Source organism: Mycteria americana, chromosome 1 (genome assembly GCF_035582795.1).
Source record: "Mycteria americana isolate JAX WOST 10 ecotype Jacksonville Zoo and Gardens chromosome 1, USCA_MyAme_1.0, whole genome shotgun sequence".
Taxonomy (NCBI): Eukaryota; Metazoa; Chordata; class Aves; order Ciconiiformes; family Ciconiidae; genus Mycteria; species Mycteria americana.
In genome coordinates, this window is record NC_134365.1 from 181,497,069 (window position 1) to 181,523,806 (window position 26,738).

Below are 26,738 nucleotides of genomic sequence, written 5' to 3' on the forward strand. Positions count from 1 at the left end.
ATGAAGTCACAAGCCACAGCCAGATCACAGGCAATACATTGCCTACGCCACTTACAGACTAAAAACTTCCTTTAATAAAATTGATTTACCAAATATTCGAAATGAATTTTTGCCTATTGCTCTACTTCACACAAGTTTACTCCTTTTAGGTTTTTAAATATTATGAAGTGATCGAGCTAGCTGAATTAAAGGTATACAAAATGATCATCTATCAAACATTCACTTTATACATAAGCATTTCTGAAACAGATTTACATATACAATTAGTTTATACAGCTTCAGCAACTGTTACAATGCCATTTCTCTCAAACTGAAAGCAGCCAAAAGGTCTAAGATTTTGTTAAAAGGTTCTTGGTCACCATTCAAATTTTAACTTTCTTGTCTCACACTGTTCACATCCATGTCACCACATGTAACACTGCAGGGTTCATTTAATGAACTGTACATTATTCCATCTAACCGTATGCTGCAAAACCAGTTAATGTGCAAGAAAAGCTCATTAACTCCAATGTTTTAAAATACAATGTATCTACATTTTTCCCCAGAATGCTTTTGCTTCCTGAGCTAGACGTAAAATACCTTAAAACAGGTTTAGACACAGACCTGAGACCCCATAAGCAACTACAACCAAATGCAGAGAGAGGAAAAAAAAAACCCACGCACCACTTTTGGTAGCTCACACTACTATTTGTTTGCGCTCTAAATACATTTTAGATGGATCTAATACCTGTTGAATAAGGTAGCAGACTTAATATTTTAATTGTCTAAACTATATTATTGTGTATGGCTCTTGCCTTTTATGACATATAAAAGAACATGTATATTTCACAGCCTACTAAATAGTCCTTATAATCTTAAACCTTGTCATCTAGGTGACTGGATTTAGAGACGCTATAGTCTGCAACAGAAGCATGCAATTTCGGTGGGGTTTTGTTTGATTTTTAAGATCAAATCTGATCATGTTCAGTACTAGTATCTAAATCAAAGAAGGACAGTATATTAAAGCTGATATTTTGCAGGTACATTTCAATATTTTAAATACATTTTTTATTTCCATAACAGTTTGAGATCACTGTCAGTGAAAAAGAGCATATCTAAAACAGAAAACAGATTTTTGTTTGGATCAAAATGGGTTTTGGAGCTATCCATGATTTCTATTTTTGAATCTGGATTTCATAAATCATTTTCAAATGAAAAATTTATTTTCTAATCAAACAATGAAGTAACTTACAGTAAAAACTATAGTATTAAATAAGCTTATACAGTAAATTGCAATATGGTAAGCTTGGGTTTAAGGTGCTATTCCATCCGCCCTGAAGTCTTTTAAGGACTTTACCATGTGGGCATCATGTCCGGGAACCAGACTCTACCGAGATGCTTTGAAACTTCCCAATGAATCTGCTCTAAGCTGTATTTCTGATCAGGAATCAAAACTTCCTCCATAATAGAAAGCTGAGAGAGACGACCGCCACACATCTTCACAAACTCAACAAAGGCACTGCAAGAGACTTCACATTCTCCTAGGCCAACAGCTGACAGATACTTGCAACGTTCTGCAATACGGATCAGCTCCTCATCCAGTGGCCGTAATCCATTGGCGCACACCACCAGTTCAACTAACCGAGGACACGTCATCCCAACGCGGCCAAGTACATCTTTGCTTACCGATCTTCCAAAGTAAAGGTGAGTGACAGGTATTTCGTAACGAAAGAATGGGTCAAACTCTTCTTCATACAAGAAAAAGTACATTACTAAGTTTACTTTAGGAGAATGCTTGATGAAAGCGTCCCAGCTGCTCTTCTGAATCGTGTGGAACTGAGTCTGTCCAGGATTTTCACTGACGACATCAATGCGCAAGTGTTCTAACCTGACATGTTTTTCAGAAGACAAAGCAAGCAGAAGCTCATCACTCAGCAGGTGGTAGTTCAGCGCCAACTCACGTAAACCATGACACTGGTCAGCAACGCAAAGGATACCTGGGAAAAGAGAACAGTACGAAAGGGGTTACATGGCTAAATACCCTAGTAACTGAACAAGAACCATAAGAGTGAGTTTGTTCATGTATGTCAAGAGGGTACAAAGACCACGTATTTCAACATGCAGTCAAGACCTAACATCAAAACAAAATCATACTGGACAACCAGGATATGAATCTTTTCCACATGAGCTTGTGACTTCTTTGAACCTACACAGTAAGACGCATACACTATGCAACCACAGTGCTATTTTTCTAGGTAAACACGAAGAAGTTAACACGTTGCATTGTATACTTTCCTGTGGGAGTTGATTCTCACGTGACAAATCTATAAATAGCATACTCTGACTGTTCTGCCCTGTTGTAAGACCACATATACTCAAATTGATTTTTGTAAAAGGGGCTTACTCATAATAAAAGTATTTCCCTAGCCTGCTCTGGAAGAACGGCTGTCCCTCTCTGTGGCTGACAAAGTAGCCATGAATGAAGTCTGTCACCTGAGGAAAGCAAATGTAAAATGAATGCTAGATTTTAATTAAATACAGAAGTTGCTGCTGTCAGTACTTGTTCCTTCTAGCAAAGTATAAATATTTAAATTATGAAAAGCAACAGCAAAAAGAGGGAAAACACTAAAAATTGGGAGCAGTAATTCTTAGAACAGCGATTTTCAGACTCTGCCTTTAATGAATCAATACATCCTGCTACTCGTGGAAGACAAAGACATGACCAAAAGAATTCAGTTCAGTCTATAAGGTTTCTGCTCATCCTATTTGCAGATACAAGCAAAGGTACCACACTGGTAACAGTACTAAAAAAACCCCAAACAAACAAAAAAGAAAAAAGCACTAAAAAAGCATACAGTCCTCTGCATTTCAGGTGACCCAGAAAACTGTGTGAAACTCAGGATATGGTCTTTCCATTAATAGAGGAGAAGAGAACATAGCATTTAATATGCAACTGAAGAACCTGAGCTCAATACACTACAGCTTTGAAGCAATGGGAAGTATAGAAAGACAGCAGTTATTTTAAGATGCAGTTGTTAAACTCAGAAGCCTATTCTGGGCCTAAAAACACTTTAAAAAATTACTGTAAAAATATTCCATTGCAGGAATATATATACGAAAAAAGTATGTCTTTTCCACTTGAGGATCTGCAAGAACACGTGCATCAGAAGCTCATCTAACTATACCAAATACTGTCATTTCAAATATAAAAAGTTTGTTAAATGAATGAAAAAAACAGAATTTAGGTAAACAGAATTTTAACCCAACTCTTATTGCAACTATTTCCTGTAAAAACAGTTCAGATATGTAAGCATACTCATTATTTAATTCAGGGGGGAGGGGATGGTATCCAAGATGAAGTGAAAATCCAGGAATTTTTTTTTTTTTTAAAAAGAGATTGGAGTACAAAATTAGAACAACTAAGTATAACTACAAACTTGTGTGTACCTTCTACACATTCCAGAAATCATTTCCTGTCCTTAAATCATAAGGAACAAAATTACTCTTACAGCAATACTCCCATAAGGGCTACTGCTTACATGGAGGGGTCACAGACTCAGGCATGTTGCTTCATAATACCTAGGTCTGTTGACACATGAAATATTTTAAACAGTTTCAAGATTCAGATACATTTTCTGAAACCGTGTAGTGATGAGACAATAACTTGCTACAAATTTAGCATCCAAACCAGCAATTCAGTTTGATATCAATCTGTATCCTTTATCCCCGCAGTAGTGGAGTCTCTCTGGCACTACTTGCATTACTGTCCTTCACTAAAAAAATTCTTAAGAACTAATCTAGTACTGAACGTTCCCCCTCACCCCCAAACTGCAATCTGAAGGCACATTATACCATTTTCAGTGCATCTGTAAGTAATTAGTTCTGCATAACTCATGGCCCTTTTGGTTCAGTTGAAGTTTTTCCACATGCACAGCAGCCTGCTAATCATAATATTTCCATTAGAAGAAAAATCCAGGTAAGTCTCGGTGCTCAAAGTTTCTCATTTTGTTTCAAGAGTCTCGTTTTTGCAGCTTGCCTTCTCTGAAGCCAACCATCCACATACCAGTGCCTTTCTGCAGTTCCACTTTTTCCTCCATCTCAAGGCACGCCCATACCCAAGTTAAGCAATCAAATCCTACTGCCATTTGCTTAGCACTCTCTGGTTTTGTCACCAATACGTCTGATCCCATTCTATTCACCTCCACTCAATGAAGGACAATAGTAGTTGTGTTCCTTGTTCCTTAAACAGGCGTTGCCATTTCATACCCATTGTTCCTTCAATTTAAAACATTGTACAACATACATCAAACAGAATACAGCAGTCAAACAACTTCACAAACCCATGCCCCTCTCCCAAATTATCAAGTGTATGATCGTCCGTAAAACCTTCTAGCAAGAATTAGCCACAAGCCAGCAAAGCCCGCTAGAGCTGACAGGTTACTCTCGGATCCAAGTCCACGGAAATTACTCTCTTTGCCTAGCTACAAATTACTGCTGGAGCCTCTTCCTCTTGACAGACACATTATGGATCCTGTACTTCTCAGACACACAAGGATTCTCAAACGAAACTTTAAGTCAGAAAAACCAGTCACTCAAGCTAATTTAAACAACCCCCTATCTACGATTACAAAGCTCTGAAGGAAATAACGTTCCAGTTAGCACGCTGGTTTTGTTCACTTTGGTGAACAAATCTGCTGCAAAACAAACCTGCATTTTCAGGACTTCTTAATACAAAACCAAACACAAGGTTTTGTTCAAGAGCTACACCCGCAAAAAGTATTAAGTTTGTGTTTTGTTTGTTATCACTACAGCAACATGCCCTCTACTACAGTATCATTTTCCCCACATATTAGGAGTCCTGCTGGTGAATTTTACATATAATATACCTAATATTTACAGCTGCAATATATATGCATGAAGAAAGTTATGGTGACTACAATAGTTTCTACTTATCCTCAGAAGAGGAATTTAACTAAGTTGTCAGCATCTCATTTATAATTCCTCTTCCATTTCTCAGTGAAAAACTGTAAGTGTTAAGTTGATGGGCTGTGAATCAATCTTAAACTTGCTGTGCATTGCATAAATCTTCCACAAATGTTAATTCTGTGAACTTCAACAACCTGAGTGCTTTCATTCTGACATGAGCTGGCTTCATTCTTGCTACAAACACACCTGCAGTGTTAATGAAGTACATTTGGTAAGGGCAGAAGTTCTGCACAGCTCAGTCTCATCCCCACTTTGTTGATGCTGTCTGCACTTACTCTCCAGCAAAAGATTAAACTGCTTTCTTTCAGAATGACTAAACCAGCACCTTCATAATCCATGACACTGCAACACTTGAAACCCATACATAATGAACTACAGAAAAGGAACTCGCGTTCCAAAAAGCTTGACTATACTGGAATACTTAAATAGTCATTGCAGAAGTAGTGCACCACCAAGTCAATACATACTCTTTTAAGTTCCACAAGAGGTTAGTTATTATTAGTTTAGTACTCACTCTGCAAGTGGTGGGATGGATGGATTGACAACCAGTTGAATTAGTAGTTTATTCAGTGACAGTTGCTGTAGATACCACATTCATCCTCATTCTCTCCCCACCCCTATTTTTTCAGGATTTTACTAGTTTCAGACAGAATTTCATGCACACATTTAAAAAACAAAACCACAAAAAAAACCCCACAGTAGCTTACCAGCTGGAGAAACATGAGGACAACTGCTCATTTTCAACAGTTTGAGCGTGTCACTGTTGTTAGCCACTAGCACTTTGAGAGATGGATCATCTACTGGTGTATCATCAATCTTAAGTGACGAGAGGGATTTGGAGTTTACAAACACCACTGTCAGTGCAGAAATGAAGTGAGACTGGGGAAAAAAAAAGTTCAAATGAAACAGTAGTATCTGAAATAGAAATCTCAATGGTTTTACACTGTACACAGCAGTCCTAGTTTTCTTTTACTTACTGACAGCATTTGCTGAAAAAGCATTCTTTTGATATTGCATAATTAAAAAATAATACTAAGTTTGACATATTTTTGAGTAGAGGAAGTATAATAATTTTTTGCTATCAGTCTACGTATTTGGGAAATCGGAATGTCTAACATTAAACGTAAACCAAGAACCTGACCCAGGACAATCCACTACACAAACTTAAATCTATAGGAAGACCACAAGCAAAGAGAAAACCTAGAAACCCTAATTTTGAGGATAATTTGCACGTTGCACTCTAAAAGAAGCATCTTCTAGAACAGGAGTTCCCACGTGGCGAGTTGTGCTGCACTGGCGAGATGTAAACACAGTCAAGAGTGGCAACCCTGTACCGTTAAGTTGTGTCCAAGGCCAAACAGTACCACTGCCTGCCTGCCATCCATACCGAGTATTTAGCGTTTGAATGGATTTATCTTGCAAAAACTAACTGGAGTGGTCCAAACAGAGCCAAGGAGCAGGTGATCAATTAATTACCAATTAAGCAGCATAGATAACATAGGTGCAGTGCTCAAGGTTGCTCCTCAGCAATTTTATGTAACCACTGAAACTTAACAGTAAAGACAGAGCTGAGGACACCTTAACTTGAGAAACGCAGACTAAGGAGCAGATACAGCAGTGCTTGTAGAAATCATTGGTGATATGAAGGAAGTGAATAACTAGCTTAGCTTCATGATTTCTTAAAGAGTTTGACTGAGTAGAAGACTTAAAAAAAGTACTTCCTCCATGCACTACATTAAGTATCCCATACAATTACCTGCTACTTTGATTTCAATACTGTTTCACTCTGAGCCACATGCACATGTAGAATCCTGAATACAGTTATATGAGAGAAAGCCTGGCAACAATATTTGCTCATTCTTGTGTGATATGTTTGTGATTTTGCTAAAACTCACACACAATTAGGTTTAGAGCAGGAATTAAAATTTTCACATTAACATAAACTGTCAAAATCAGTTCATGCAACTGGAAACACAAAGTTCAAGTCAGAAGAATTAGGCATTTCGGCTTTAGGGACCACTCCTAACTACACTGACAATACACTGATTATATACGTTAGGTATTGAAGAAAAGGTGCTTTAATAATATTTCCACCCTGTATTCTGAAAGTGTTAGTACTGTGTTTTTATTATCTGTATTTAGAATGTAATTCCCTTCACTAGGACGGCTGTTAAATAGAAAGGCAAAGAAAGTTAACCATGTTTACAAAACTGGGTAAGTTGAAACCTTAGTTTGAAGAGCTAATGGAAGACAGGCAATATCCCCAAAATGTAGAAGTTGGTGATTTAATGTCTTTTCAATATCGCCACATACGTAGCCTATACTATGATTCTTTAAAAGATTCATGTAGAATGTGCTTAGTGAAAAGACTAGGCAACACAATACTAAACGTGATTTACAAAAATTTGCCAGATGTCACGTTACTTGAAATCAGAAGAGTGCTGTTGAAGATAATGCAAAGTAAAAAAAAAAAAAAGGCAGAATAAAAATAATAATAATGCAAAGTAAAAAAATAATGCAAAGCAAATAATAAAAGTAGATAATGCAAAGTAAAAAAAAAAATTGTGTAGTGTTAACCATTTTTCAGATCCATTCATGTTTTCCTGCTTCTCATCCAACAAGCCTGTTACTAACGGCTTCCCACAAGAACTTACGCATGGTCCAATTCAATTCTTTAGTTTCAGCATTGGTCTAAGAAAATTTAAAAATCATTGCTGGTCCTGTATGCTGGTGACAATATTACTGGAGTGGTAAACATCAAAAGGCAAATTATGCCTAGAATTGATTTTGTCTCCTTTTGAATATATTTTTAAAGGCCACATGTGAACCCATTAGGAACAAAAAAGGAAGCCTGTATTTTAGAAGCTTTGAAGCTGAATAACACCATAGCATGAATTACTATAAATAATTATTCAGCAAGCTGAATAGGACCATACCATACCCCTCCAGTGAAAACTAAGTAAGAAAGCTAAAACAGCAGTCAGATTAAGAAAGAAAACAATACGCAAGAGCTGAAAGGACAAAGTAGTTCTAACACACTAAGACTGTGGATTTCTTTGTTCAAGTTCTTATAGTCACATCTCAAAGCACATAAAAAAAGGAAAATACCATACAAAAACTAATTAAAGATCTGGAAAGCCTCTTTGAAAATTAAGGTTTAAAAATACATACTCAAGAGAACTACATGATGTGGCTGTGATCACTGCCAAGGATAACAATTGATAATCCTTCTGTAGCTAGCCTTGCTTAAACCCTATAGCCTACTTCCTCTCCTGAGGCTGTCCCTAGTTCTTCCTTGTCCTTGTTGCCATCATCAGCAATGACATCACTGAGATCCAGCTAATAGTCTAGTCGTATCTAGGCCTTCACATACATGTGAACTGGATTCAAGAACTGAAGCTGCGAGACACGCGAGATGTCCCTGCCATACAGCAAGCAGCCGAGGTTACCCCAACCGCTCTCCTGCTCCTCAGCAATAGTACATTTCTACCTCACTAGCAGGAATTCTTGTTTAGAAGCACATATAAGAGATTTGTTGCCTTCTAACAAAACCTAATTTTTGGTAAACATGCAAAGTAAAAATCTGACAGAAAATTTCAGAAATACAGTGCACTTTGCCCAAGAATCCGACACTTGACTGCGTGATGTGAAGTATTGAAAGTCATGATCATATCGCTTTCTAAAGAGAGCTCAATGATAATATAATCCCTACAGCAAGTCCCCATGGATAAAACTCTACCACTCAGTTGATATAATCGTCTCCTAAACATCCTCCACAGTCTCACAGTACAATTACACAGACAGGAATTGTCTAGCCTCCTGCCTTGCAACATATCGCCCACTATTACATTGAGGTCAATAGACAGGAGGACTTGGAAGCACAAGGTCAGGACTAAGTTCTCACATGATGCAGAGAATAAGTGAAACAGTTATCCATCTTAGTACAACATCTTAGTTCCTACCTTTAACAGAGCCCAGTAATGAAGTTTTCTTTACCAACGATTTATATTTTTACAATAAAACTTTTCATAAAGTTACAGAAACACTGTATGAACCACTACAATACTTTGCTATAGAAAAAGATACATATTAAAATACCTTTGGTAAATCCATGAAGCTTGGCCGGGCAGTTGAAATTAGCCCAAGTGTTTTCAGAGAGCAATTCACAAGCTGTGATAAAATATCACAAGCTGCTTCTGCAGATTCCTTGCTACTGTCCACCTTAAAACAAAACAGATTTATTGTTCAGAAAACACTGCATCAAACACACTCTTTACAAAGAAGCAGAGTAGAGCAGATGTACTTTAATGTTTTTTTCATTTTACCTTCTGAAATGTGATGTCAAGAAAACCCACAAAACAACTCATCGGGAATCCATCAATGTCATTCTTTTTTCCTCAAAAAGTACATACCAAAAATCCAAGATAATTTGCTATAAATTTACCACTCTCCTAAACACTTTGGTAAAATTTAGCATGGTGAGGGGTCAGCTAAACAGTTTGTTCCAAGATATCCAATCCACATCAAATAATAAGCAAGTGGACGTTCATTTGGGCCTAGAGCCTACCCCACTTCCTCTTTACATTCTTCCTTATGAAAATGCGGGTATTCTATAAATCCTTTACTGGGTGAAAAAGCTGCTTCCTTTTATGGTGACTCAGCTCATAACAGAGCTGCTGGAGAGTTAAGTGCGTTATCATTTGGACCTATATGACTGGGCCTTCATCGTTAATACCACAACAGATATGCAATGGATACTCTGAAGGAAAAAAAAAAAAAAACCCCACAAAACAAACCAACCCAAAACACCAACTTGATTAGTCAGCTTGTCGCACAACCAAATCACTTAATGTGCCTCTCCAGTGGATTTCCCCCAAAACTCAGATGTGCTTTCTGAATAACCTCTTATATACAGTAGGCATGACAACTTTGCAAACCTACAGAACAGTAAAAAACTTGATCAAAAGATCAATTTTAAGCCTACCATAAGCCATGCTACCTTGTCAGCAACTGATCTAAGTCCAATGAATGTTCATTTTCTGCTCAAACACAAGTTGAAAAACCTCGATTTTCAACAATCCAATCTTTCTTTGCCTACAAAAAACCCCCAAGTTTTCAGCTTTGACAGAGTGAACAGTCAGTGTTATATCCACTTCCTTGTGATTATCCTTGCTACTTAGTATTTCCTGCGATCTAGTGTTGATTCTGTAACACTGAAGGACAACTGAAGGGACACGTTCAAGAAATGATATGGGTATCACCCTACCAGTGAAGGGCATCTGAAATCCTTCAAAAACACTTGGTGCAAAGCAACATAGACAGGAGGTAGACACTGGAAGGTCATTCCAATACTGCTATAAATTTTCTTTATTTGGACATTGATAAAAACCCTGTAAATCTTGTGATAACAGTTTGTATCTGGTATTGCATCAAGCAGTAGCAATACACGTGATCAGGCAGAGGTGCCCCAGCTACCCACATGCCGATGATGCCTACATTAAAACTGCCAGATCTCAGAAACAAACAACTAGTATGTCCACCTTGCTGCAGAAGTAATTTCCTTTTCAAATTTGTCACATAGCTGATGCATACGCAGCCATGACTGTTTCACAGCACCCTTCCAAAACACAGTGATATGTAGGCCAATGTTAAAGGTTATCATCTGCTGAAAATAATTCCATGATGTTAACAAAGCCAGTTCTCACCAAATGGTATTTCTCAGCCAAGCACAATCAGTAGATACACCATCCTGTGCAAATCCCACGTACTTTTTCAGTTAACTGAAACGCAGCTGTGCTGAGTAGATGCCATACATGGACAATCCCACACAATTTAGTACTAAAACTGCTAGTTGCTTACTACTAGTACAGAAGTTGCTCTCTGTGTATTAGATGTTTTCTAACCATGAATATTAGATCCAACTCCCTACAGGATATGAAACGTGGAAATGCTCAATTTATGCATCCTGATCAAACTTAATTCTCAGGCAGGTACCCACACGTACAGTAGTATCAGAACTGAAGTATTTCTGCCCATTCACTGAGGCAGAATTTCAAGCAGCTAAGATGCTACAAGAAAAAAGAAAAAAAAACACCAAACAAAAAAATCCCTACCTAATGGAATTAAGGCAATGAAAAAGTATGTTCAGAACTGTTATTCCAAGTTTTGGTCCTGAAAATATATCCAAATAAACAAATGAATTGGGAGGTAACCTCCATGTCTATATGCCCCTTTAGAGAACCCACTTCTTCAGCATACTAGGCCTGAAAACAAGGCCTACCTGAAAACAAGGCCTACCACACTGAGAGCTGCCATATTTCTTTTTAAATAACTGACAATCCTAATCACAAAAATAACATCATAAACCTTTCCTAACATTTAGTGATGTCCTTTAATTTTCAGCATGTTAAAATGTTTTGATCACAATTGTCAATTACCACTTATCATCAGTATTTCAATTACTGACATTAATTAAAGCATACTTCTCATGCTTTGATATTTATACAGATGAACCATCAAAACTGTCTCAAAAGTATGAGATATTTCCTTAAAATATTCTGAATAAAATGGGAAAAACAACAAAAAAAAAACAAAATCCCCCCACTAAGTTTAACAGATGCTTTTATTTTTATAAAATTACTTTTAAAAAGCCTATAAAATACACTACCTTGAAGCTTACATACTGCAGGTGATTGGAATGCCTCTTTATTATTTGCTTGATTAGTTCAGGATGCGTGGCCCTCAAGTAAGACGTAGCTGGTTGATTCAGTTCAAACTCAAAACACCTCCAGAGATCAGGCATGTGAAACACCTGGTTCCAGCTTCGGCAGACCTGGGATGCATGAGCACGATCCAGAAGGGGCAAGTACTGAAACACCTGCAGGATAATGTCTTGAAGCAGGTTTGCCCAGTCAGGACTCTGCACAACTATGGTGTTCTTATCTATAACCTTGTGTCTCTTGGACTCTTTCTCTGTTGTCTCTTCAGATGAACTGCTGTTGGCCTCATTAGTTTTCCTCCCTCGTTTCATTCTATAAAAATAATAATTAAAAAATCCATATATTTTGTAAATGTCACAGAGCTGAAAAGAACAATATTAACAGAAAACTGTGGTGGTCAAAAAGCATGTGTTCTGTAACCACACTTTTGCAGGGTTCCCCCCCGCCCCCCATGAAGGAAAAAACCCCAGGTAACAATGAGTTTGAAGTGGTAGTCTAAAAATAACATTACCATCTAAACAGATACCTTTAATATTACTTCTTTAATCATTAACAGCGCCAATCCATTTACAACAGTCATTCTCCTTTCAGTGTTTCACTTTTGTGTTTGAGAACACTTTGAACCTAATTTGTTTTACTGTTTTGTTGATTATCACTCTACTTTCCTACTAATGGAAAGATATTCTTCTGAACAATTTTGTGAACACTGACATTCATATTGCTGTCCCAGTCCTATTTACCAGGAACAACATTTGAAACTGTGGAAGGCAAAAGGTAGGCAAGAAAGTAAATAATGAGTGTATGCATGTTTGCAGGTGTTGTGTCTTGCAGATGTGGTATCTGGCCTATTCATTTTTATTCCCCGACAGGAAGAACCTTTATTTTCTTTTTATTTATTTAAAAAAGGGTTACTTCAATATGCATCTATTTTAAATCAGTATCCTTAAAAACATATTTCGTCCAGAACATTGGCGTGCTCTCATTTTTCCAACTAACTAGTAAATAGGGATTATGAAAGACTTCCAGTAAGTCTGGAAGTTTCAACCCACAAAAAAAGTTTACAGAAGACTCAGCAAACTTTCTTCAAAATCATATTAAATTCAGCAAGTCTGACGCAAAAGGTTAGCTCATTTTGAGCAGCATATACTTCTTCCATAGTGGCCTCACTTACATAAGTCCTACCTTATACTACATTATTAGAGGACAAAAACCCCACCACTACATACATCTGAAATAAATCTAGCATTGGGTTTTGATCAAAGTGTGTTCTTTTGTACATGCCAGCTTACAATTGAACTTAGCATCCAAACATTTATTTTTAAAAGCCATGATGTGATGCACATCATGTCCTAAAGGACTATGAATGAGACCTTACACTAAACTACAATACACTCAACTATAGTCTCTAAAAAGCTATGAGAATCTGAGGATGGGGTGGCCTTGATATGTATAAACATCCCCCAGCCCCCATGGTTTCGGTAAGATAAACATGGACTTCACACACAGTGAAAGCATTCTGGTTTAACATTCAAGTACAGTTACACATATAAGATTATCATATGCACAGTTCATTTGGGATCCGGACAATTAACTTGCCCTGCTATGTACTGCAACTGAGTAAAAGTTTAGAAGTCTTTTTCAAAAACAAAGTGTAATACACTAGATATACAAGTAAAAAATGATACTGTTTATCATCCACTGCATCACAGATTATTTTTTCAAAGCCAACATCTCCTCACCTATCTTTAAAACACTTTAATCCTACCTACTCACATAGCAAAAGCAAGCTATCACTTAATGTCTGAAGCTATTCATAAAATGATGTAAACAAACCTGAACATACTGTCATGAAAGACTGATGAACAGCATTTGTCTTGATGTTTTTCAACTTCATTTTTTAATCCCAGTAGCACCTGGGGACAATCATAAGATGAAAACACTACTGGGCAAAAACCTGTACTTACTTCCTGAGAACTATGTACTGTGATTCACAGCTCATGACTATGAGACTATGCAAAACATGACTCTTGTGCTGAAACAAGCTTTTCACCTGAGAGAGGGTTCTGTTGCTGAGCCACTAACTCCACTGGTACAGAAGAAAAGCAAGAAAACTGCATAGTGACTTAGAACCATCTGCAACTAACAAAAAGATGAAGGAACTGGATTTTGCAACTGTGAAAACCAAGTAATTAAACTTAAAAACTAACCAAGAATTAGATTAGCAAATCCACTGCAAACCTGTCATGTTTGTGTTTGAGATAACAGCTAAGCATAGTCCAAGAATATGATTTGTCATAAACTAGTTTAAATGCAATATTCCTTTAAACTTTAGGCTAAACAGATATTCCAAACAACTAGGTTATAATGAGCAATTACCATACACAAGCTATTCACTTGCCAAATTTGGGATAGCATGTTTAATGTCTTAAGTCTTTCCAAAGCCATCTCTTGTTAATCTGTAAAAAAAATACACAAGCTAACTGATAGACTTGGCTCTCCAAGTCTTCCTTTACAGAGATCCTGCCTCATCTTTTTCTAATAAGGTAATATATGTGCATAAATTTTCTAGTTAGGTAGGTTACTTTTATCACTGCTTCAAGGGGTCAAGTTCGGATTTTCTCTGTTGTCACACTGTAGGGGCTATTGTGCATGTACAGTAGAGCTTTTACTATAACTGATCTGACACATTTTTTTTTTCTTCTAGAAAAGACCAGGAGTGAGCTGCTACTGACAACACTGTATGAATTTTTCAGCTGGAAAAATAACCTCTGAGACACTGTGGACAGAAGTGGACCAGGTCATCACCAGCCAGCTTACAAGCTGCACCTCTGAACTAACTTTGATGAGTTCTAAGTAGTTAATATATGCTGGTTACAGATCAAAGCCCACTCTTGAAGTTGTGGGGTACTATCCCAAGTTTTTATATACAGCCATCACTAGAGCTATACTGATGATGAATTTCAGGTCACAGTCTTCCAAGAAAATAAGATGCTATGTGTTCTAAGTGCCGTGGCTTGAAAAGTAGGGGATGGGAAAAGATGTTTCCAGACAACTTTTTTGTTACTAACACCTCAGATGCTCCTGTAATTGAAAACAGACAGTAATCATAAGTTTTCAAAAATACTTCCTTGTGGAACATTTTCCCCAAGGAAAAAGTTCAAAGAGGGAAAAAAAGTCTAAGATCAAGACTAAAAAATATGATTTTAAGAATTAGATGACAGTTTTGTCATCTAATTTCTAATTTATTTGTTAATCTAATTTTTGTCATCTTGTTTCAGAATTTAAAGTATTGGAATAGCTCTTTAAAAACACAACCGGTTTCAACCTCTTAACACACCTAACAATAAAACAAATACAAAATTGAAAGAACGCAGATTTGCCTACAGAAGTTTGCAGTCATCTAAAAATTATTTATAAAAAAATAAGGCCACTTAAGAGAGTAAACCTTTCTGCAAATTTCATATAGGAACAGGCAAATGCATTTAGGCAGTTCGGTTCATTTGATGTATCTGATAGTCTCAAGATCTAACTATTTTAAATCCGAGGCCAACAGAAATAACTTTTCACCAAGGCAGATGCTGATGCAAAATTCCATGCTAGCATATTACTGTATAGGTACAACCTATTTTTCAAACAATGATTGCTTATCACTTCTTACAACGCCTGAACCACCAATCTTGCTTTTAACTCTCTCTGGCATACTCAGGACACACTTATCACTGATCAGTTTTTCCAAATTGCTGCTATAATCAACTTTGCTTTAAAACCTAAGATCTTGACAGAAAGGAGAAAAAAAAACCCCACAACAAAAAACCAAACATCCCCCCCAATAAAACAAAAAAACAACAAAACAAACCAACTCTACCAGGACAAAAAGATGGGTGAAATCAGGATGCCTGACTCCTTAAGATTTTCCAAGTAAATTTCTCAAGCTGTTATAATAGCTTGTTTCTGAAGTTAGTGTTCTGAACTCTGCATCTGGGCGCAACCCACGCTACCTTACTTGCAATACGGTCATGTTCAACCATAATCATATAGTTCAGTCACCAAGCGGGAGGAGGAGCAAAGCACGTGCTTAACATTGTTTTTATTGCTGAGTAAGGTGCAGATAGAACACAATGGCAGTTAAAAAAAAAAAACCACCACCACAAACAACTGTGCACGGCTGTTTACATCCTGCTGATAACGCTTGCCCACGAACAAGCCGAACTGAGCTCGTTGTGTTGCTTACACCTGAAGGAAGGCTGTTCCAGAAACAAACGGAGGAGTGCGTGCGCTAATGGGGCGAACGGACTGAAAGAGGGGGTCACCCAGACACAAACCTAGCCCTAATCGCCGCGAACAACTAGCTCTGCTGAAAACAACGAGGGATTTACAGTTTATTACTGTTACTACGAGAAGGCTCCGAGGCAGCGATACTCCGAGGGCAGGTTTTAAGCCCCGATGAACACCGAGGGCAGGTTTTAAGCCCCGCTACTCCCGGAGACGCTTCACCTCAGGGCCGGCTCCTTCTGGCCCTGGCCCTGGCCCTGGCCCAGCCCCAGCCCCAGCCCCAGCCCCAGCGCGGGGCGCGGCGCCGCGGGGCTCCGACAGAGCGGAGCGCGGGCGGGCAGACGGGCGGGCGCTCCGCTCCCGGGCAGGGCCCCAAGCCCTGCCGCCCCCACTGCTCGGAACCCTCTCTCCTCCCTACATCAGCAGCGCAGCCGGGGTCCAGAGGACGGTCCCGCTGCGCCGCCGCCGCCGCCGCCCACCCCCTTCCAGTCCCTTCACCTGGCGGCTCCCTGCTGCGCTTCGCATTAACCGGGACTCGAGCCGCGCTGACGCCTCCGCTCCGGCCACATCAGCTCCCTCCACCGACCCCAGCGCCTCCTTCGCCCGGCAGCCCGTCCTGTTCGTTCCGTTCCGCCCCGCCTCGCTGCCTCCCTCCTTCCCTCTCTGTTTACTTCCCAGCAGCGGAAGCGACGCAAACCAGCCAAAATGGCGGCGGGCGGGCTGCGAGGCGGCGCGCCCCCTCCCCTCCCCTCCCCTCCCCTCCCCTCCCCTCCCCTCCTCTGTCCTCCGCCCTCCCCCCTCCTCCCGCGCGCCTCGAGGCTCGGCGGGCGGGGCTGCTCGCCCTAACGGCCGCCCGGCCGCCGCGCCCGGGGCCTGCGCCGCCCGGTGCCGCTGAGGGCGGCGGCTGCCGGGGCACAGCCGGCACCTCCTGCCGGCCGCTTCCCGCCTCCCCGGCTGCCGCAGCTTGGCGCTGAGCGCCCCTGCCTCGGCATACGCCTCCTCACCGCGCCGCCGCGGCGGGCAGGCCTCTGGCTTCGCCTGGCTACTGCAGTGCGGGGTGGAGAGGCCGGGGCTGCCTGGAGGCGTCCCAGTCAGGTGCTCGGCGGCCTGGAAAGGGAGGAGTGAAGCCTAATAAGAAATAACCGGGGGTAATACTGGCAGAGGAGCTGGATCCTCATCACCGATAGAGCCAGTTATTTGAAAGCCCCATGTCAGGCTAGCCTTAGCAATAAATGTAATGGAGAAAGCAAACAATCAATCCTTCGTGGGTCCAGCAGGCACTGGGAATGGAGTGCTTGCGGTATTGCCAGGCACAGAAGACGAAGCGATGTGTGACAATTCCCTTGGGTTGCGAATGCCTTGTTACGATGTGTTCACCCCAAATGTGGTGCGTCACATACAGCTAATTTTCCAGTTCTGTACATGACTGAACTTTTCAAAGTTGTTGAGATTCCCAAAACTTATTTATTTATTGCAAGCTATAATAAATGAATTACTGCTTGAATTTTTAATTTCAGTGGGTTATGATCCCAATTGCCATCATTAAGTTTCTTAGAAACAGCCAGATGTGATCCAATGCTCTCCCCAGTCTTGAAATGGCTCTGAAACAGGGTAACAGTTCTTCAGTGAGCTCTCAAATGTCACCATCCCCGAGTTCTTTGAGAAGCAGTTTATATAAAAAAATTCTTCAGCAGCATTTTATTGCATACTTAAGGTCTCTTAAAAAAGACACTTTTTTTTTTTCCCTTTCAGGTCTGAGCTTCCCTTACTCAGTTCTAAGTATTCCCTTATTATCAGTGGGGAAAAAAAATATTATTATTAGTGGGGAAAAATTAGACTTACTCGCTTATTATTAGTGGGGAAAAAATGACTTGCATCGGAACAGGAATCTTTTTCAGTGAGAAATGTTCTTTTTAATTTTGAATTTCTATGAGAGAACAATCTCTCCAATTCAAAATTGACTACAGCTCAGCCATTATAGTTCTGTGTTTACTTATAAATCTACACCCAGCCTTCAGCTTTTCAGGAAACACAACAAAAATCTGGAGATAAGAGGTGGGTTATCACCTCACCTTGGGCAGATTAATGAGCATCTCAGAAATGCTTGTAATAGCATGTCATAGCCAAGTACGTGACTGTGTTAACTAACTTGCTCAGTTATATGGAACAGCTACACAAACCTTGGTAGATAATGAGGTGTGCTTGTGGCTGAAGCCAATACTGTCAAAAAACCTGAAGTAACTGTTTTGCTTGTCCCCACCTGGAAATGTTTGCTGTCTTCCATTCTCGCTGTTTAGAAATTCTCCTTTCAGCCCCATGTTCCAGTTCGTAGCTGGTTCTCTAAAGGTGGGAAGATAACAGCCCCCAATTACAGTTTCTAGTAATGACGAGTTATATTTGCAAGTATATAACTTGCAAGCTTCTGGAGATGCGGGAGAGGAAGGTAGACCCTGACTGCAAGGGGCTGACCCAGACCTGGGCCCAGTACCCCGGGGGGAAGGATCTATTATTTATCAACGAATGCGGAGCGAACAGCTGCCGCTTCTCCTGGTCACCTCTCTTACTGTTTTCAGGTAGCATTACACTGATGATGTGATGTAACTGATCCATGTCATGTGAAGTCAGAAGAAGTATCTTTTCACCAAGATTAATGCTCTGATCAAATTCCTGTGTCTGCAGAAAAATAATGGAACATCTTGTGGCAAAAAAATCTTTTCTGGGTCTGTGTAGAAGTCTCAGGAGACCTAATAGGGCTGCAATTTCATTATTTTCAGGTAATGTTATTTTAAAACCCCTACGGCATTATCTGAGTTTAGATGTATTGACTTACTGGTGGAGACTTATCGCAATGCCTTGCAGTTTTATTTTGCTGCCTAATATTTGGAGTAAACAAAGTTTGTTTCAATGCCTGTGCCCTTATTTGCTTTGCTGTAATTACTTGTGTCTGTTTTAGGCACGCTAAGTGTAGGAGAGGAGGACAAGTGCAGAAGGAGCTCTCTGCATCGCTCTAGATGAGGCATAGCAGGCAAAAGCAGCAAGAAAAGCAGCTGCAGCTCTGTACGTGGAGCCAAATCAGGCCCTGGACATGGTGCAGAGCACTGCCAACAGTGTCTGTGGTGGCCGTTGGCAAAGCATGGGAACTGGAGAGTTTACCAGAATTGAATAAAAGAAAACCTACGGGCAGCTGGTGATGTGGGCACCCTCTCCTGGCACCTGGTGAGCCCCCCATGGCTGGCTCTGGCTTAGCTGGTAGGCAAAGCCATGCTGTTTGTAGAGCTGTTGGACTCTGAGGTAGCTGGCGCTGAGAGAGGTGGCAGCAGGTTAAGAAGGGTCCAAGTAGCAAAGGTCCAAAGACAACATTCAGAGGTGTGGGCTGGTCTGTGAAAGAGCTATGTTGTTGCCAGCTGTGGCAGGGCACCTTGAAGCTTTAGTAACTTGAACATCTTTAACAAGTATGTCTTCATTAGGTGGTTTCTGTACCTTACTTATCACTTAACTAACAGCAGATGAGTTTTTGAGAGAGTATTTTAAATGATAAAGGTGAAGTTATTTCTATTTGTGTACACTTTTAATACTACCAGAAAAAGTCCAGGGGCCTGTACTGAGCCCTGGTACACAGAAACAAGGAAACTTGTATGAGGAAACTGCCTTGTAATTTTTTATTTTTCCAAAAGAGGAGGAGAAGCTCTCTGAAGTTTCAGTCTTTCTGGTTGGAGAGTCACTCACTGATGGCAGAGATGTGAAGCAGCCCTCACTATGATCATGCAAAGATAAGGAACAGCCCACAGATGCCCTTCCATAAAAGCCAAGAGAATGACAGCCGGTAACGGCCAAGTTTCTAACGGGAGATCTCGCCACGTCAGGCTGAGGTCGTACAGGTACACCTCTTCCTATTGCAGCTGACAGACTACCTGCCTGGTGAAGCCTGCAGCAACATTGCAGCCGTGAGGTCTTGGTTGTAAATGCTACAGCTTTTAGCACTGAAAGTCTCATCTGTGCTGGTTTTCTGGCTGTGTTCAAGTAGCTCTGAAGCAGTAACACAGCAGCTGTGCTCCACCCTGATAAGCCTGGCTTGCATCTGGCGAGGAAAAAAAAGCAGAGGGGAAAATAATAGAAGCAGTTGGAAGAGAGTTAAGTAACAATAAAATAGACCAGATCCAGCTATGATGAAAGTACGTGAGGCTTGCAGGGCACGAGTAGCCCCTTCCAATTTAATGAAAATACAAGCTGTGAAAAATATGGGGAGATTAGTGTGATGAGTCAGTGGCCAAAGGACCTGTTCCAGACTGCCTGTGACAATCTTATTCCTCAGCAGGCTGTGCTGAAAAAGAAGACAACAGGAAAACAGAACTCGTTCTTTAACAATGCCAAATGAAGTTATTGTTTTTCAGCAATACATATCATCATTAGGGAAACTTCCCTTTTTTATCCTCTTAATATGTCTACACAGGAAGATTTTCAAGGGGGAGGGAGGTGCTTACACTGTTAGAATACAATGTTAGGGACTGATAAAATAAGTATCTATTATCTATCACAAACAAGGCCTTCTAGAACAGGAGCTGAAACTCACCCGTTTTTCAAAAAGTAGCCACAGGTAAAATGGTCCTTAAAACAGAGGGCCTCAACTTAAGGCCTCATGGCCACAGAAAAATAAAAGGGTAAAACTAAGGATGAGTGACAGCAGGGTAGAGTCTTGCCTGCAACAGGCTGGTTACTGGATATTGTGGCTCATGCTTCAGCAAAAGCTGGGGATAATGGCTTTAAAAGGTTTCTCAGAATTCACTGTCTAAACATTATTTCTGTCTCTAGAGTCTATAGTGATTCTTTGCAGAGAAATGGCTCAGATTTCTTCATTTGCAAAAACTGTCGTATCACTCTGCTATATTTTGTAAGATAACATAGTAAAAATTGCCGTTTGCTGGAGCATCTCTGATACAGGAGGATCGTGGCCTGGCTTTGGCTCGGAGTTCCATACCAATGGGCTGAACGTGCTGAGCGGTACAAAGGGCAGCGCAGACAAGAACGGAACGTTTTCATGGAGTGGACCATGGATCACCAGCTGACAGGAGAACAATCCTGATGGAAAGGGGTAGCGCCGTCTCATTGATAGGTTGACCTGACAACTTCCTGGTAGAGGAGCTTTTTGGTTGACAAGAATTTTCTCTGTGTTCTGTAGGTCTCCCTGCAAATTGCTTCAGCCATCTCTGCCAGTGGGTGAGGAGTTAACGTGATTAGCAAGCTAGCAGCGGTAAAGTTAAAATCCCAAACATGTTTATTGCTAAGAGGGGGCTGGCATTTGTAGTAGGATTGGGCTTGGTACCAAGGCACTGAAGGAGGATACCTTATGTAGCATGTCAAATGGCTCCTGCACAGACACCCTCATGCTAGTTTTCAAATATGGATCCAAATATGGATCCAAGAGTTGTTTCTAACTCTTGTATCCCAGCACTGGGGGCAAAACCCAGATATTATTCATCAATTCCTTGAATGTGCGAGTGTGCTGGAAGAACAGATTCAATGTCCTGCCAGTAGGCACCTATTCATGGGAAATGTCAAATCCAGTCAGCAGTAAGGCACTTGGGGCTTGCCAGAATGTAGGATTTGGCTGGTGGGAGGTATGTAGTTGTGCCCAGCCTCCATCAGGAGGGAAATAAAGATTTATGTACCCAGGCCATACAACACCGTACCGGGAGTATGGGAAAACCCAAAAGTGTAGAGGTAGAGACAATAGTCTTATGAGTAACAAAGTCTTGAACTGGGATGTTGTTGCTCAAATCCTGTTTGTATTGGGGAAAATGGGGACAGAGGTGGATGCAGATGGAGCGTATCATCTTATGTTATGTATATTGCAGCAAAACCTATGGGGGTAAGTTGCATTTATCCTGTGCTTGGGATCATCCCTGTTGCTATTAGTGCTCCTTGACAGAGTCTACTGATATGACCTGCCTCCAGGCAAATGCTTTAAAGGGTTGTTCAGGTTCACCAGTCAAGTTTCTAAGTCTTGTTGTTAGGAATCAGCATTAGGTTGGCAAATTACTGCTAGTGAACTATACCCTGCCCGTCATACCAAACTGCCTGAATCTGTAAGTGTTCCGAGATGGTACAGCTTTAAGTGACGTGACAGTGCTGCACACGTGGCCACAGTGGAGTATGCATTCCCTGCGTGTGCCAGTGTGTTTAATGCCATCCTTCCCTCTTCTCATGGCTGCTCGGATGGAGTGGATGGCACAGGAGAGACCTCGGAATGTGGCTGGGTGGAGTGGGAACCCTTTCCAGGGCAGCTGACCGAGCCGAAAGGATAAACTGTGCAGGGGAGGATGTACACAAAGCCACATCATGCTGTCTCAGGAAAGGAATATTACTGAATGAACAGAAGGGGAGGTGGAAATACTAGCCGAGAGCTAACATGGGCTAAGGATGCTGAAATCACCTGGTCCATCCCCAAGCAGGGAGCTCCTCCATGCCAAGGAGTGGTGCTGACTCATGCGAATAGCACTAGAAGCCAAGCTACAAGCAGGTAGCTGCACGGGGGATTCATGCAAAAAGGGAGCAGTTTGGTTAAAGGGCACAGCCCCAATTGACCCTCAGCGGTGCAGTGTGCTTTTCTGTGGCCTCAGGTGGAGCAGTAATGGGCCGCAAGCAGAACTAGGGGTTCAGGGGTTACCTGCAGCACTGCCATCCCTGCCAGATGGGGCTTCTGCAGGCTGGTTTGCTCCTCTGCCACGTGTAATCGAGGGAGTCCGTGGGCACAGCCCTGCGGTGGTGACTTTACTGATGTCAGAACAAACTGGAGCTGTAAATAACTGACCCATGGATGCTACGTTTGTCATTCCGGTATTGTCTGCCTTGTAAAGCCTTGTTTATTGTTCAGTTTGACTTACAGACAGGTGACGTGCTCTAGGTAGAAGAAAAGGCGCAAGTAGTGACCAATGGAAATGGCGCTTTGTGTATATCAGCTCTTACACCAGTATCCAGGGAGGATGGCACAAATAGTTATCCCAGTGGGCTGCAGAAAGGAGTGGGGGCGTAGAAGCAATGCCATGATGGTGATAGCAAATGGCACTGTGTGTGCTGCTCACCGGCTAACCCAAAGCAATGCCTCAAGTAGTGTTTAAGGTTTCAGTGACCAAAACCCCTATTAGGTACAACATGGGAAGAAACTGTTACATCCAAAGTGACCAAATTTCAACTAGCAGCAGACAGCCTACACAAAACCTTGTGGCAAGAGCACAGAGCACCATCTCGGGTGCCTCCTCAATCCCAACAGACTGCAGAGGTGGCCATTACCTGAGAAAACTCACTGGCTAGCTGGCGGGGGACATCTTTGGGCGATTATCAATGACTCGTGATGCCCCGTTGCACCTGGTTGCTGTGCTGTTGACTGCAGTCAGTTTGTTGTTTTGTATTTGGTTGCATCTGTGTAGGTATACCTGTGAAGAGCCCGCCACCTGGAACGCTTGGTAGCGCAAGTCCATCACTACTTGACCCCAGCAGTGAGAGCAGGGGGTTTGATAGCGCAGCACTTCCAGTATGCCGTGGGCTGAGGGACACGGGACATCTGCGGGTACAACTACTGCACTCTCAGTTACCTGTAATGTCTGGAATGGGTTAAGGAGGGGGCTGTGGCAAAAGCCTACAAAGTTTGAGTTACATCCTGAATGACTGGGTGGTCCTGAAGCTCCCTAGCTAGCCTCTGTTTAGGTGAAACAATGAACTAACTTAGTGATTAACGAAAACCGTTTTGTAAGGACCAAGATTATCAGGCCCTGATGGTGACTGGTTAATTGTCTGTGCCTTAGTAACTCTTACTGTTCATTTTGTGCTCAGTGGATGGATACACCTGTGAAAGTTTAAGCTATTTGTAAACTAATGATGTATGATCTGAGTGGGAGTACTGTGGCCTCACCTTAGCCAGGAGCTGAGTTCAGTATGAATTAGCTGAGCGTGGCAAACAGGGCAGTGCAAACAAGAACCGAGTATTTCCATTGCGTGGGCTGTGGATCAACAGCTGACAGAAAAGCACGTGAGACTTCTGGAAAGGCATTCAGCAATCTTATTGTGGACTGATCTGATTAGTGGCCTGTGCTGGCATCTGGCTATAATCAGCAGTATATGGTGCGGGGGGAGATGTGGTGACATGAACGCCTGATGCAGCGTAGGAGCGGAGTGTCCGAGGCTGTGGTGGGCTGACCCTGGCTGGACACCAGGTGCCCACCAAAGCCGCTCTGTCACTCCCCTCCTCAGCTGGACAGGGGAGAGAAAATATAATGAAAGGCTCGTGGGTCAAGATAAGGGCAGGGAGAGATCACTCAGCAATTACCATCACGGGCAAAACAGACTCGACTTGGGGAAATTAGTTTGTTACCAATCAAATCAGGGTAAGGTAATGAGAAAATAAAAACTAAATCTTAAAACACCTTCCCCCCACCCCTCCCTTCTTCTCAGGCTTAACTTTACTCCCAATTTTCTCTACCTCCTCCGCCCCAGCAGCGCAGGGGATGGGGAATGGGGGTTGTGGTCGGTTCATCACACATTGTCTCTGCTGCTCCTTCCTCCTCAGGGGGAGGACTCCTCACACTCTTCTCCTGCTCCAGCGTGGGGTCCCTCCCATGGGAGACAGTCCTCCATGAACTTCTCCAACATGAGTCCTTCCCACGGGCTGCAGTTCTTCGTGAACTGCTCTAGTGTGGATCCCTTCCATGGGGTGCAGTCCTTCAGGAGCAGACTGCTCCAGTGTGGATCCCCCACGGGGTCACAAGTCCTGCCAGCAAACCTGCTCCAGCATGGGCTCCTCTCTCCACGGGTCCACAGGTCCTGCCAGGAGCCTGCTCCAGCACGGGCTTCCCACAGGGTCACAGCCACCTTCAGGGGCATCCACCTGCTCTGGCATGGGGTCCTCCACATGCTGCAGGTGGATATCTGCTCCACTGTAGACCTCCATGGGCTGCAGGGGGACAGCCTGCCTCACCATGGTCTTCACCACAGGCTGCAGACGAATCTCTGCTCCAGTGCCTGGAGCACCTCCTCCCCCTCCTTCACTGACCTTAGTGAGTGCAGAGTTGTTCCTCTCACATATTCTCACGCCTCTCTCTGGCTGCAGTTACGCAGTTTTTTTTCGCCCCTTCTTAAACATGTTATCCCAGAGGCGCTACCACCATCACTGATGGGCTCGGCCTTGGCCAGCGACAGGTCCGTCTTGGAGCCAGCTGGCATTGGCTCTATCAGACATAGGGGAAGCATCTGGCAGCTTCTCACAGAAGCCACCCCTGTAGCCTCCCTGCTACCAAAACCTTGCCAAGCAAACCCAGGTTGTCATGACTTAACTTTAAAAATGCACATTGCAGTCATCTACACCTGAGCTATTCAGGTGGCTTGTGTTTTATATTGAGGTGAAATGAACCACATCCCAGAAGTGCCTGCCCCTCCCCACTGAAGATGACTATGTCTGAGGTAAACATCTACAGTATGGACATCACTTGGACAGGTGAGTCATACTCTGTTTCTGTAAGTGAAGTACAATGTAGGAAGAATCTTGACTCTTCAAGATGCTGAATAAAAATACCACGCTGGCTTCCTCCTAACATTCAAATAGAGAGTTTAACGTGATTTGAAATTGCTGGTGATTTTTTTGTGGAATGAAGGGCTTCATCATTGCAGGACCAGTCTTTCTCTTGTCCGCTTGTTATTCTGTATGTCCATTGCAACTTAAGTTTTATCTTGTACCTTTTCCCCCCTGCTATTCATCTGTAGTAGTTTGATTTTTTTTTTTAACATGTAATTCCTGACTTGGCGAAGCTGACTGCTTAGTACAAGATATATCCTTTGTTTGCACTAGCATGGCTGCTCGCTGTGATCTTAGTATAGTTGGTTGTTCTAAAGAAAACGTCAACTCCCCTAAATAATTTTTTCTTTACACTTGATTTCTACAGGATCTTACCTAAGACTTCTGTCAATTTACTGAATATAATTTATCATGTTTTCTCTCTCCTTTCCTTTCAGAATCATGAATGTTGTCTCTTCATGGTCGTTTTCATCTGAACTGCCTTTCAGTCATAATCAAATCTAGTAAAGCTACCTTTTAGTTGCTTTCTCTACTTCATATAGCATATTTATTTCAAATATATTCCAAGAATTTACCAAGCAGCCTATCTCCCGATGTACATCTTTCCAAATAGATACCCACTAATTAAAATCCCTCACTGTCACAAGTTCAGTTGTTTGGATGACTGTCAGTTGTTCAACAGTGATGTGGCATATTTCTTTGCAAGTCTAGCACAAAGCCCTGCGTTTGACAACCTTTGTCTCTATGCCTGCAACCTCTCCCACCCCCCGCATCGCTACTGTGAATAAGATAAATTGTACTTCAGAGGTGTGTGTTTCTCGCCAGCTATTCTCAAGTGCAGACATATACGTTACAGATGTCTGAAGTTAGGCGAGATGGATCCCACGGTTCCAGTACGATCAAGGTCCTCTGACCTATCTGGATGCCATCTACCAGTATCTTAACTGTGAGAGCAGTTGCTCATGTCGTTACGTGAAGTTATAGTTTGCTTTTCACTATAGAGGAGCAGAGGACTTGGGAGTCTTATTAAATGAATATTTTGGGATTCATGGCAAGAGGCTATTTGTCCTAAAAGTGGGGGTGATATTTTACTGAAGAGTCTTAATAACTGATAAAAATAATTTAAAATGGAGTCTTCTTTTGCATTTTAAAACATTGTTGGAAACTGAAATGGAAACACAATAGTTTGTATGAATGCTAGTACATTTATCCAGCTTTTC

The 26,738-nt window shown here is 41.7% G+C and overlaps 1 protein-coding gene across 3 annotated transcripts; it reads right to left on the bottom strand.

Moving 5' to 3' along the window:
* Positions 1–972: 972 nt before the first annotated feature.
* FBXL3 (F-box and leucine rich repeat protein 3) lies at positions 973–16,667 on the bottom strand. 3 transcript variants are annotated; one of them, XM_075488390.1, is made up of 6 exons: positions 16,455–16,667; positions 13,518–13,597; positions 11,633–11,996; positions 9,064–9,186; positions 5,673–5,844; positions 973–1,976 (listed from the first exon to the last, which is right to left on the bottom strand). In XM_075488390.1, the coding sequence occupies exons 1-6, from the start codon at positions 16,479–16,481 to the stop codon at positions 1,333–1,335; spliced, it is 1,410 nt and encodes a 469-aa protein (XP_075344505.1). In that variant the 5' UTR covers positions 16,482–16,667; the 3' UTR covers positions 973–1,332. The 3 variants fall into 3 exon arrangements, with proteins under 3 accessions (XP_075344505.1, XP_075344514.1, XP_075344523.1); XM_075488399.1 differs by lacking the exon at positions 13,518–13,597 and having other exon boundaries at positions 16,455–16,666; XM_075488408.1 differs by lacking the exon at positions 16,455–16,667 and having other exon boundaries at positions 13,528–13,597.
* Positions 16,668–26,738: the final 10,071 nt, after the last annotated feature.